This window comes from Carassius auratus, unplaced genomic scaffold, assembly GCF_003368295.1.
Source record: "Carassius auratus strain Wakin unplaced genomic scaffold, ASM336829v1 scaf_tig00217114, whole genome shotgun sequence".
Lineage (NCBI taxonomy): Eukaryota > Metazoa > Chordata > Actinopteri > Cypriniformes > Cyprinidae > Carassius > Carassius auratus.
This window is the reverse complement of record NW_020528901.1, coordinates 7,814-21,826: the sequence shown is the minus strand read 5'-3', so window position 1 is coordinate 21,826 and position 14,013 is coordinate 7,814. Positions and strand designations below refer to the sequence as shown.

The 14,013-nt window shown below is 35.7% G+C and overlaps 1 protein-coding gene across 1 annotated transcript in view; it reads left to right on the top strand.

The window, feature by feature from the left end:
* The window catches only part of LOC113100029 (MAM domain-containing glycosylphosphatidylinositol anchor protein 1-like), an 84,707-nt gene extending 75,806 nt beyond the window's left edge, over nt 1–8,901 (top strand). Inside the window, exon 13 of the mRNA XM_026264897.1 lies at nt 7,627–8,901. Coding sequence (XP_026120682.1) covers nt 7,627–7,718 — 92 coding nt within the window. The 3' untranslated portion in view covers nt 7,719–8,901. The remainder of the gene's footprint in view (nt 1–7,626) is intronic.
* Nucleotides 8,902–14,013: the final 5,112 nt, after the last annotated feature.

Genomic DNA, 14,013 nt, shown 5'->3' with positions numbered 1-14,013 from the left:
ACTGAGAACTGACCTTAAATCAGTCTTATTTAATTATGCTTCTGTTGTTCCAAAGACTTACTTTCTTTTGTTGAACACAAGTGGAGAACATTTGGAAGTACTGCTTGGACTTTCAAAAGATGAAAAAGTACCATAAATGAATCATATAAGTAATCGATACAATGCAAAGATTGAAGTCATACAAATCTTGACATGCACTCTAGCTCTTCTTAGTAAACGTCCATGAGAAAAGCGACGTCAGGTTTGTGAACAAACTGTTCCTTTGAGTTGGTTCTTTTCACAAAACTGCTTTGGACGATGCATTCATGCCTCAGCAGCAGTTAACCTTGTAAAGCTTAACATGAAATAATAGTCAGGATCTTTTTTTCTTCTCTTTTTCTCAGTGTAGCAGTTTATTGAACCTTTAGTCAAAATTTGAAAACTTAGAGATGATTCAGAAGCCCACACTAAGCTAAAATTGCTGATATTTATTGGCTAAAAGTAAGATGCAATTATTATAGTTTGTAATGTAAAACTATGAGATGATTATAACAGTATAGCAGACTGCCTACATACGTTATCACTCTGTTTCTCACAATAATATGTCTTAGTAAAATTATATTTAAAATATTTAGTTTGATGAGCAAAGCTTTTTCATTTTTATTGTGGATGAAAAATTATGCAATGCAATACAATAATTTGGAGATGAACAAATAATCATTTCTCAATATTATGATATTTTTCATACGTTTTTATATTTGATGCTCAGTTATTAACATGTATGGATAATCAAGTAAATTAAGTTCCTTCAGTCCAGTAAATGTTCATCTTGAAACATTACTAAAATATATCAAAGTTATTACATTTACTTTATAAAGATTTCACAGCAAAAAGACATGTAAACCACGACCTTAAAATTAAACCTAAAAGGTGAAAATAATGATAAAAGAAATTTTAACATTTTCTCACACAAATCTATCACATCACTTCAGAATACTAGGAAGTACAAGTCAACTCTTTCAATTATGATTTGTGGTGTTTTTTGTTCTTCTTTGAGCTTTTAATAAGACAGACAGAATATCAAACGGTCTGTAAGGACATTGTAAGGACATGAGGATGAGTAAATGATGACAGAGTTTGAATGATCACAACAGGAAGGTTTTAGAGATGAACTGTCAGTAGGTAAGATGTTTCTGTAGTGGGCTGCTTCTTCTCACCTCGTGCAGCCCTCTGATGGTGCGGCAGGCCTCGGGTCTCCTCCTGAATGATGATCTTGGCACATGATGGGTGTGAATGCACCCACACAGACAGGAAAAGGCCCAGTGCCAGACACTCTGAGAGAGACAGGGCAGCTGTCCAGAACACCAGATGAATTGATAAATTCTCATTACTGTAATGCAGGACAATAAACTGTTTAATTGATGCTTTACAAATGCCTAATATAATTAATTAAATTAATCATACTATAAATAGTTGACTCTCAATGCACATGCAGTACACTACTAATTAAAAATTTATGTTTTTTAAAGAAGTCACTCAATTTAACCAAAGCTGCATTTATATTTATTTAAGAAACATGAGTAAAGAGTCACATAAATCAAGAGTATATGAGCAAATAAGAATACACGAATATGAATAGGTAATAGATAATAATTTAAATAAAAGACTGTGAAGATTTTAAAAGACAATATGGTTCATATGGCCTTCCTTCCAAAGAGCAGAAATACAGTGTTCACAGTTACTCTTGACAAAAATCATTCTCAGAAACGATAAGATACACAATTATCAAAGAATTATTCAGATGAGCGCAAGACCAATTCATCAAAAATGATGTATACTATTACAACTATGAAGAGTATACCAGTGACTGTCCTTAAAAATGACCTCACAGTGCTTCGTGTCACAGTCTTTTATAGAATCATTCCTTAAATCAAAGACTTAAATCATCATCACACTTTCAGGGCATAGTGATTTTTGATAAATTGAAGTCTTGACCTTTTTGCTCTGAATATTAAAAATGGCAGAACCCTTATTCTTACTCTGTGAAACCTGTCAAGAACATGTCCTGGCCGTATAATATCAAAATCAAGAGAAAGCTATATTACCTGGGTTCTTTTAGGACTACAGTGTTAGGGATTTTTGTGTGTGTGTGACAGTGACATTGCTATGACAAGTACTGTAAGCACACTTCAACAAAAATCTACAGTAGTTTATATAATGCAAAAAATCTTATTCATTTGTTAGAGTGGTAAATAAAAATTATATATATATATATATATATATATATATATATATATATATATATATATATATATATATATATATATATATATATATAAATGTGTCTACATGTTTTGTGTGCGTGAGATTCTGTTTGGTTGAGAAAAATTTGTAGTTCACTAAAGAGTTCACCAAATGGTCTTAAATTATTATCATATACATTCTGAGGAGTTCTGTCTAATTAGGTTTCTTTTTTTGTCTTACTGCTTAATTTGCCAGATGGTCTCAGATTTCAAAGCTACATCTTAATTCTTTAAGTCCACTATCATGCAGTGTCATTTTTAAATAAACAGCTAGGGATGTTAGGATTTAGCAAAAAAAAAAAAAATATATATTTTAATTAAATGATACACCAGCTGCAATTCCTGACGTTTACATAACATAAGTCCCTATTTATTATCATTATTGTAATGGTATTTTAAATTGGGGTCAAATGGGGTCTAGACATTCAGGGGTGCAAAAACTATCTGAAAAGTTGAGAAAACACATTGTTAACCTTGTCATCATGAATATTAATGTACCAACACATCAGCTCATTTGCTGAAAGGCATGTAAGCAAGCATTAGCACTATGGTCTATAAAACGGTTCAGCCCACTTTTAACACCATTGTTTTGTTTTAAAGGAGGCTGCATTTTTTTTTTCTATCTCTTGCCGTCAAACAAAACAAATAATTATCTCCCAAACTGGAAAATGACCCGAAACAGATTCCCCCGCATACAGGCACCACTGTGCGATGTGCCAAAGCATGTGTGCTGCCCGCTAGGCATTAGTTTCTTCTGACACGTACGGACATTTTCATATACCAATCCACCTAGCTCCTACTGCTCCAACCTGATATTTGTAATGTTTTTTTTTAAATGGTTAAACACCTCAGGAAGCCAAAAAAATAAAAATAAAAAATAAACAATCCATTATTGCTTCAAGTTTTAATGTAAGCTTATACATTAGTCTCTGAAGTAGTACAGCTCTGCTCTCTCCTCTGTACCTGGGTCGGTATAAACACTGGTGTTATATCACACACACACGGCCCACACAGTAAAACCTGTTCATGCCGCCCACAGGTGCTGAGCTGTGCTTACACACAGGAAAGTGTAACGTGAGCTGCGTGCGGCGCACCGCAGGGCAGAACAAAAGAGCCAAATTAATGATTAAGATCAATCATTGTGAAAGCTCCCTCACAGAGAGAATATTCCAGCTCCCAGCCGCATGGATTGCTGATAGCTGTTGTTTGTTCGGGGAAAGTTGTGTGTATGTGAGTTTGTGCATGTGTGTCCTGTTAGCTTGCAGGCTCTGTCTCTGACCCATGAGGCTATGCTATAGAGGATATGTGCATTCATCAATGAAACTCCTCTCCTCTTTGATTCTTTGATGTTTTTCAGGGTCTTTCCTGTTATGCAGTACATTTGGAACTCTGTGGGTATAACATACTTTCAGAAGTCTGTTCTGGTTAAGCTCAAAAACTTTTGACAGATTGAGTATTTTTACGATTAATAGGAAGGATGCCTAAAAAGATGGGAATAAAGTGGTAAAAAGATCAGCTTGATTTTAAGGTCAACCTTAACAATTTCTCAGATTGTAAATGAGATGAACCAGCTAAATCCACAACACATCAGAGAATTCATCAAATTTCTAATAGAAAGCTGCAGGGATGACGTATTTGCGTTTTTCAAAACACGGAAAGGAGCTCACATTTTAGTATGTCTGGTTCAATTGTATTAAAGTCAATGTTATTTTTTTAAATGGGTATTTAGTTAAATGCCTGATATATGGTCTGTGGTCAACACAAGCTATTACAACACAACAATACATACAACACAACACATTACATAAATACTGATAAGTATTAACATAAATGAGTAGTAAATAAATTGTGCTAGTAATAAATGGAGAAGTTTAAGTGCCTTGTAAGTATTTTATGAGTGAATCTGTTCAAATAGTCTATTGAAGAGAGGAGACATGAACTAGCCTACTCTCACAACTATGCACAGTGAAAAGTACTTATTACAATAAAGAGAAATATGAGCCATATGAAATGCCTAAAATAGTCTAACAGCCAACAAAGGCAACAAAATAAAAGTTTTTTTTTAATTATTTGTACATGTTAGCCAGCTAGCTAGTTAGTTCGTCTAATTAGCATAACCATCCCTTTCATTTAAAGTTTGTGCATACATACAGTGGATAAATAACACACTTAAACTTATTTAATTTTATGAATGCTAGTTTATAGTCCTAGTCATGGTCTTTTTCAAAAGACATATAGACACTTTTTGGCGAATTAAAAGCAGGCACTAATGTAACTGATATTAAAACAACATTACAGATGCTTACATTTATTTTGTAGAAAATAAAGTAAAATTAAATACGCAATTAACTCAAGCAAAAACATTCCACAGTGTCAGTGTTGCCAGTTATGATGTTTAAAAAAGGCTATTTCAAAATACTATTTAAACATCACGGTCTAATACACAGTCGTTGTGATTTTTACCTCTATATTGATATTTTTTCTGCTCCTCTTCTTTGCGTCGCTTCCTGCCTTGTGCCCCTGATAATTTTCTTTTTTCACTATTTTTTTTTTAAATGATACTTTGAGCACATAAATAGCAAAACTATTTTAACTGCACGTGCCATGCATAATTAATGCATTATGATCATGTATTATAATTATGTCATGATGCAGAAAGTGTTGACAATTTGTCAAATCTTTTGATTTTTAAACATTATTTGAATCAGTTTGATGATCGATCGGTATCACTGCTTATAAAACAATGAAATATTGTGTGCCTTAATTATTCTGTTAAAGAAGCCACATCACCTCACAGAAGGACTTATTTTAAACACTTGACTGATGTTATAAAGTGAATCTAGAGTTAAAACATTATTAAATATTATATTTTCATGTGCTTTCAGATGGAGCAGCATTTACTACACAGAGCCTTAGTTCACAGATAAGATATGCAGACAGGTGTCATTATCGTGAAAGGTTTTGTCGATTTCATAAACCTACAATTATAATGTCTGCGATTACGAATGCAATTTTGCGTAGCTTGTCAGTGAACTACGGCTCTGTCTAGTAAATGCTGCTCCACCTTTATAATATAAAGATTTACTGCTAATCACAGAACCCGCTTTACTGACTAAATGCGCATGAGAATCGGATTAATCACGTTTGATTAATCAAGCATCCCTACTATCTATTAACTATTCTGCATTTACAGCCTTTTGAAAACTGTTCTAACTCTGATATTTAGTGAAATGCTTTTTAAAATAAAGACTGAAAGAGTTGGTGAAAGCTTAGTGTTGGAGACAGTGACTATTGTGTAGTTTGTTTATAGTCTAGCTTTTTATTCTTCGTTATTTACTTCAAAATTCATACAAATTGTGTTATTTTTTTAAAGATTAATATAATGAATAAAACATATTCATATTCTTATATAGAGCAATACTCTAATCCAGTGGAAAATCCTATTGTCTTTTTGTTGAGAGAACCAGGGTGATGCTAACTTCAAGACTGGCCTTGCAGCACTTTACACTTAGTGACTAATGCTGGTTTTCCCTCCAAAATGATGTGGCTTCCTATACGATTATGTCATTTAAGGAACCGATTTATGTTAGTTAAGGGATTTTACTAACTGGATGAAAAGTGATATTTCACACTCAGGACTCCAAACAGAAAACCAATAATCTCAAATAAACATGTTGTGTAAATATTAATTAGTAAAGGAACAAATTAAGAAATATTGGAATATTTCTTAATGAATTGCCTGTTTTTGTAGAGAATATGATTTTCATCTTTAGACATGATTGGGACATGAAAATGTACAGCATAGCCAGAATGACCCTGGTCTCCTCTGGCCTGTTCTGCTGGGGGTGCTGCCCATGGGAGCTCAACCATGAGCTGTTCTTTCTTTAGAGATGAATGATGATTGGCTCTGACGTCCCATGTGTTACTGCGTCCCCATAAATCACACCATGACTGGGATTTGGCTGTAGGGTGGAAAGGCGGAGTGGGTAGAATGAGAGAGAAGTAGTATGTGTGATTTGAAACGAAGGTGACCTGTTGAATCTGAATTAGAAATCTAAAGACCCCACAACACACACACACACACACACATTAAAACTTATGCCACCCACTGACTGTTGATAGATTAGTTTTTGGACGCTTTATTAACTAATTTCCCTCTCTCTTTGAAACTCTTTTTTTTTTTTTTTTTTACGCAGCCTGTCCACACATCTGTACACCCACTCTCAAAATTACTCACCTCCTTCAAAAGTCCTTGAGAGAGATGTCAGGGCTCACACGATCTTGTTCTGTATTGAAAAGGAAGAATAAAAAGCTTTATTATGAATATATTGATTTCCTGCTAGCCAGAGAAATCCTTAATATAAATTAATATTGATTTTTTTAAATACAATACCTGCTCTTTATTTATTAAACCCATTTTGTTGGCAGCTTGTATGCATAATTAAATGCGCACGTGTGTGTGTTATGATTGGAGTCTGCTTCTCAAATAACACTGCAAGCATGTTTGGTTCAGCCCTCATCATAATCTGAGGCCATTTCCTGTGCCGAAAGATATTACTCAACTTTACCTCGGAGGCATAATGACTTGTAATTGTCCTCTAGCAGGTCATCCGTCTTCCGTAGCTCATAGATATTACCGCTTACAGCCTCCAGTTCAGTTATACGATGATGCCAGCCGCTGTAACCCCATTCGTCTGATCTATTTTTTCAGTGTCCTGTGCTCCTTTGTGCCAAAAACTCAACAGGAGCACAAAACCATTTACGACAGCATCCCAAGTTCTCTTCTGAAAGGGGTCTGACCCTGCAGCTATTGTGTGGTTAAGGTTAAGAAATGATTTTCTTTACAAAAGCATTTTATGAAGTACATATTGAGGTAAATTGCCCCATTTTGGATGCTTTGAATTAGATTTGCAATGCTTTAGGCCTTGAACCAGTCACTTCTCCGTATGTACAGCTCTCAGTTTGTATAGAATGCAAGTCATAGGTCACATTCACTCTCAGAAATCATGTGCAAAAGTTTTACCTTTACAGCTACAACATCTGGAGCAGTATCCTTGAAAAGGATAGTGCCATAGAGTACTCAGACTGTATGTACCCTTAAAGGGATAGTTCACTTTTTCACCATTATTTTCACCTTTAAATTGTTCCAAACCTTTATGAGTATGTTTTCTTCTGTTGAACACAAAATAAAATATTCTGAAGCATGCTAATATCCAAACAGCTGCCGGACCTAAGATTCGAACCCACAACCTTCAGGTTACAAGTCAGCAAACTGGCAAACGGACAACAATAAAGAAGTGGTTGTGTAAAGAGTGTAATAGAGTGTTTGTCTTTATGTTTACAGCAGTTCTGTCTGGGACACACCAGAGTCTTCACCTTCTTCCTATGATCGTCCAGCTGCTTTGCACCATCTGTCTGACATTCCTCCTCAGATGATACAGATACCCCTCAGCACACACACCGCCAGCATAGGACACCCCCCGCGGCAGCAATAAGAACTGCCCCAACACGTGACCACCCTTCCGGCTAATGCCTCCTTCATTTCCTCCTCTTTCTCATTCCCTTTGTCCTAGCTTCACACCTCAAGTCTTCTTTTTCTTTGGTTTCTCATCATCTTTGTGGTCTCTTGTTGAGCTTATGTTTGCTCCATTGTTTTTTTTTTTCCATTTCTCTCCATATGTCTTGACATCTTCATCTCAGTCACCCCTGTGTATGGATCTGACACATCAAAGTGTCAATAATTACCAAAGATGATGGAGGGCTTACAGGATGAACAGATGGCTGAAAGAGCAACACGGACAACTTTTCCCCAAATGAACTACTGTTCAAGTCTCAAGTGCAAGGAGATGTGTTTTCCTTAAGACACTATGATTGCAAGGAATAGCGTGAGCCAGAACGGATGAGTGAAACAGGTGGTCATGAAGCTACTGATGACCTGAATGGACCTGTACATGCACGTGTACATGATATATTGGAAAGTAACAAGCTACAGAAAGGACAAACAGACTCCAACTGTAACTTCTAGGACTACGACAATGTGAAACTAAAGAAGCACAAATTTATATCTTTTTTTTTTTTTGGTTCCTTTACGTGGTATTCCGTCAGTCTGGATTTGCTGTACACTTCTTGTCCTTTGGCTTTCTTTAGCAGCCACTGCTGAATTGCCGTTTAGTTTGTTATGGGGTATAATTTGATTTAGAAAACGACACAACGTGAACTTTGGACCAGAAGAGCATCAGTTACCTCACCCTCAATATACAAGAACCATAAAGCACCTGGACAACTTATGAGAACGATAATGTTTAGCTTCAGTCAAACTGTCGGGAGAGTGTTGACTCACTGGGTCAGTCGTTCTCATTCAGCAATAGAACCGTACCTCTGACTGCAAGGGATATGATTTGGGCACACATACTCCAACAGATGGATGCCTCTGGACAGACAAACTCCACTCTTGGCTTTGATGATCAAGAATGTAATTTTACATAGTGTCAGAGAAATCACATGTACCTGCAAGCTCTTCAAGGGTTTGCTATTGACACATTTCAGATGTATTTTATTTTGGAAGTTTTGAGATGGCAATCAAACAGTGTTGATGTGACAAGTTGATCTAAAAGACAATGCTCATCCTATAATTATGCTGCTTTCCACTTAAATCAGAAAGTTGGACTTTCTAGCTTCCTACTTGGGAAAACTGCAATAGAATGCCACTTGAAGTTGCTGTTGAAATCCACAACTTCTGGTGAGATGGTGGCATCCAGTAAGATGCACACAGTCATAAGCAAATAAAATACTTCAATAAAGTTCCTGCATTAAATGATGATAAAACATGTTAAGCAAACATCTGCAGATAAATGATCCTCTAAGATGATAATCATCCACCTGCAGAGCAAATTCTAGCACTGTGGAGCATCATTTATCCTTTAATATGGGACTTCTTTGGCCCTGTCCCAGATGGGACCCTAAACCCTTGCGGTCTTCCTCCGAGTCCACACTTTCGTGACTTAATGCCTCTTTGACTGTTGGGTAGAAGTCTGCTGTGGAGCTTGCCCCAGTGTGGGCTCTGCAGAAGTGCAGATCGAGGGTGCATAATGGCTGCAAAGGGAGTGTTCGTGAGCACCCTTCTGAATGCAAAAATGCAAAATGGGACACCCTACGGTCTTGTTGACTTAACGAGCATGGGCACCAAGCGGGACATTGTAAGTCCGTAAGACTCCAAGTGCACATGAAGTCCATTTGGGACAGGGCCTTTGTTGACAATCAAGATCTGGACAGCAAACGGTAGCATTGCCATTTTATTTTCTCATACATCATCTTCCAAACTTTAGGCAGTGGAACGCCTTCATGTTTGGAAATCGGAGACATCAAGTAGGAATATCCACATCTGATTTTGAATGGAAGGCAGCATAAGTCACAGATGCCAGTGGTTTGAGATTCAGATGCAATATGTTATGGATGATATTTCCTTCAAAATTTGTGAAAGGTAGGCTACCCTCCCTTGAACTCTTTTTAAAATATGTCACGCTACTTAAAATAACATTTAAGCACATGGTTACAGTTCAGTAGCAATATGTGATTGTCAGATGTGTAAGGGCCATCTGTTTGGTCCCTTTTGAAAGTTCAAGTACGTTTCATCACACCTATCATCACTGCAAGGGAAGGCCAGGCACATAATTATAAGAGCATATGACGAAAAGAAGGAACCATTTGTGCCTCTGTTTGAGTGTCCTATCATATTTGCATATGCTCAGATGTTACGGTGCAATCGTATATCCAGTATATATTTCAATTGCTTTGCTCTAGTACTATTCATACTCGTAGTTCCATCCACAGTGGAGCTTTAAGGTAAGTCTGTTTACAGTCATAAAATGCGTAAAATGATTTTCCGGCTTGTAATATTCGCTCGCACTCATATTTAACCAGTTCATATTTATCCTAATGTGGTGTACGTCTGTCACTGTTGAAGAGATTATCATAGACTCGCTCCTCAGGTAATTCCCTAGGTAACAGGGACAGGGCCTGGAATAATTCAACCCCAGTCCAGGTTCTCCTACAGTTAAAGACACTCCCGCGGCTGTAATACTGTTCCTCGTGTATGTTACCGTAAACGCTCTGAACTCTTGCACAATGCCTTCACTAAGTCATATATAATCAGCTATCGTTTATAATCCATGCTAAATTTAGTAGAACCTACTACAGGACACGGACGATTAGATTTAACGCACGAAGGAACATGAGAGCGAAACAATAAGTGGAGGGTTGTCATTTTACGTTGCTGGATAGTCTGCGTTTACGTATTCCAAACATTTCTTTTGTTTCTTTTAGATATTCCGGCGTGCGTTTGGTGACTTTCCAATATTACCCAGAAGCTGTCATCCATGTCTGTGGCTGTTTGTGTTATTCTTTGGTTTTGTATTCAAACCATGTCTGATTGTTTCATTTAAATGGATCTGGTGTACAAGTTTGAGGCAAAGGCGGGATCTAAATACTGTGCAATATAAGATGAAGTTTTGTCATGCAATTCAATGTCTAAGCTCAAATAACACAGGAAGTGCACCATCACCCCTGATGATGAGCAAATGAATGTGAATGTAATCTAATTAGAATGTCAAATCTTACTTGCCGACCGTCTTTGCATTGTAAATGACGTGTTAAATGGAGATGGAAGTGCTTTTAGTAACACTAGCCAGAATATACAATAAATGAACACAGAAGAGCAAGGAATATGTAAAAATTGGCTGGAAATTCCATGTTGGCATTTTTCTTTTCTTTTTTACTGGCTACATTCACATGACAGGATACAAAAAAAAAAAACTACTTCTTTGAACACATTCAAAACATTCTGAAAGATTTCATTCTGTGATTTGGTTATTTTCCTTAATTATTTTTTTCTCCTGAACACTTAACAGCCAGTCTTATTCTATGGTTTAACATTTACATGACTGTCATCCGTATTGTGTTTCTTTGTGAATGTAGCCACTACCTGAAGCCATCATCAGACTATAAAAGCCTCACGAATAAAATCTTGTGAGAGGCTTATGAGGCTTGAGGACAACTTGTTGCAATAAATTTAATGTGGCATTTGTATTTAGTATGTGACCCTGGAACACAAATCATAAGGGTACATTTTTTCGAAAATTGAGATTCATACACCACATGAAAGCTGAATAAATAAGCTTTCCATTGATGTATTGTTTGTTAGGATAGGACATAATTTGGCCAAGATATTATTACAACTATTTGAAAATCTGGAATCTGAGAGTGCAAAAATAAATAAATAAATAAAATAATCTAAATATTGAGAAAATTACCTTTAAAGTTGTCCAAATTAGTTCTTAGCAGTGCATATTACTATCTAATATTAAGTTTTTATATATTTACGGTTGGAAATTTACAAAATATCTTCATGTAACATGATCTTAACCTAATATAATAATGATTTTTAGCAGAAAAGAAAAATCTATAATTTTGACCCATACCATGTATTTTTGACTATTGCAACAAATATACCTCAGGGACTTCAAACTGCTTTAGTGCTCCAGGGTCACATATTTGGCTGAGATACAACTATTTGAAAATCTGGAATCTGAGGGTGCAAAAAAAAAAAAAATCTAAATGTTAAGAAAATGACCTTTAAAGTTGTCCAAATGAATTCTTAGCAATGCATATTACCAATCAAAAAATAGGTTTTTGGATACAAGAAAAATGTATAATTTATAATTATTTTTGGCTATTGCTACAAATATACAAATATATAGCGGTATATTTAGGACTGGTTTTGTGCTCCAGGGTCACATGTTAAGTTCAAGGGTCAATGAGGCTTTATGACTTTACTGTCATGCTACCAATGAGAAATCAAATTGTGACACATTTTATTTTGTCACTTTTCAGACTCATTTGTGCGATCATCTACTACCAGTGGCTTCTCTACTGATCGTGTCTACATGTATGACTCAAATATGATCGGAGAATCAAGCATAACACTTGTAACATTATCTGTATGAGTAGAGTTAGACGTCAGTAGAATGTACCATAAGAAAGACCATTTCCTGTTCCTCCTGGAGGAAGTCAGTAGATTCCAATTTGAAGCACCGGTGAAAGTTCAGTATAGATCTCACTGCCACATGCCCTCCTGGCCACTATTGCTGCATTATACTTTACTGTAACTATTGAGAGTACTTGGGTGAATCCAACGCTATCTCACGACCAATTCATACTTATTTTACGAGGTGGCTTATTCATACGAATTTGTACGACCTCACTCGTACGATTTTATACGATTTGTCTAAACCCCAGTGACGGTTAGGTTTAGGGGTGGGGTTAGGTGTAGGTCATTCGTACAAATTCATAAAAATTTAGCAACTCGTAAAATACATACGATTTGGCAAAAATCATATGAATTTGTACGAGTGTGGTCGTACGAATTTGTACAAATAAGCCACCTCGTGAAAAATGTATGAATTGTACGAGATCGGGTTGGTGAATCTCACAAACACATAACAAGGACATTTCATTCTAAAATATTTAGGAAAAAATAGATATGTGATAGGATATGGAAAAATAAGCTTTTTTTATTTTTTTTCTTGACAATTAAGAGTGCTTTATAATTATTTTCATTAGTCATATTTTTGTTTTACTTTTTGCAATTCTCATTTTGCTTGACATGGACTGTCAATTCTTATTAAATTATTTAATTCTTACAAAATTATATAATACAATAACTTAGTATAGCGAAGCACTAGTTAAAGGCATGAGACTTTTTTATTTTGTATTTACTTATATTTTGGCATTAATTGGAATGTGGTAAGAAAATGTACTTGAAGATTTCAAACTTTTTTTATTTATTTAATTATTATTATTTTTTTATTTTTTTTATTGATTCACCTGTGCATCTAATGTAATACAACAACAAATCCCTTGACCAAACCTGGAGATCCATTGGTGAAAGTTCAATCCCATCTCTGCTGAAGAATGTCGGTGAGTGCTGATTTGATCATTTGTGGGCATCGCAGATCTGAACGTCTGTTCTGCCGTATGCTAAGCGTTCAGACCAGAGAGAGAGAGTTTGTTTGTTTGTTTGTTTCATTTATGTGTTTATTTGTCTGTTTGTTTTTTAGATATACCGGTACACAAGTGAGAGAGCAACTTGTAGTGCTGGATGTTGTATATTCTCTGTCATGTAATGAACTATTTTAGGGGGAAAATATATTTGAAATATGACTCCAAGATGTATAAATAAATAACCATGAAAGATCCGCATTGTGTGGTTGTGTTCCTAAAACTTGCTCACTAGAGCTGTCATAGATGCTTAGATTATACAGCGTTGTTATGGCCTGAAGAATCTGGAACAAACGTGATGCTTAAAAGACATCACGCCGCATCTGTTAATCAAGAGCTCGTTCACATGCGCCGCAGGGGCCATTAACACTGACGACCCTAAAGAAGATCCAGATTTACACCACACGCACTTAGCACATGGAAACCATTACTGAAAATTGAAAAATATTTAGAAAAAGCACACATAACGGACATGTTTTTTGTAAAAGGATCATTTTTTGGTACTTGCATCTTAAATATGGTGATTAATAATTTTGAATATTTGTGTGAATCATTAATATTCAATTTATGAACAGCAAATATTTTTCACAGAATTCTTGTAACATCATTAAATTGCATTTAATTGTGTAAATCAAATCACTCATATAAAGCCTAAAGCCTTGTTCTCTCTTTGTGT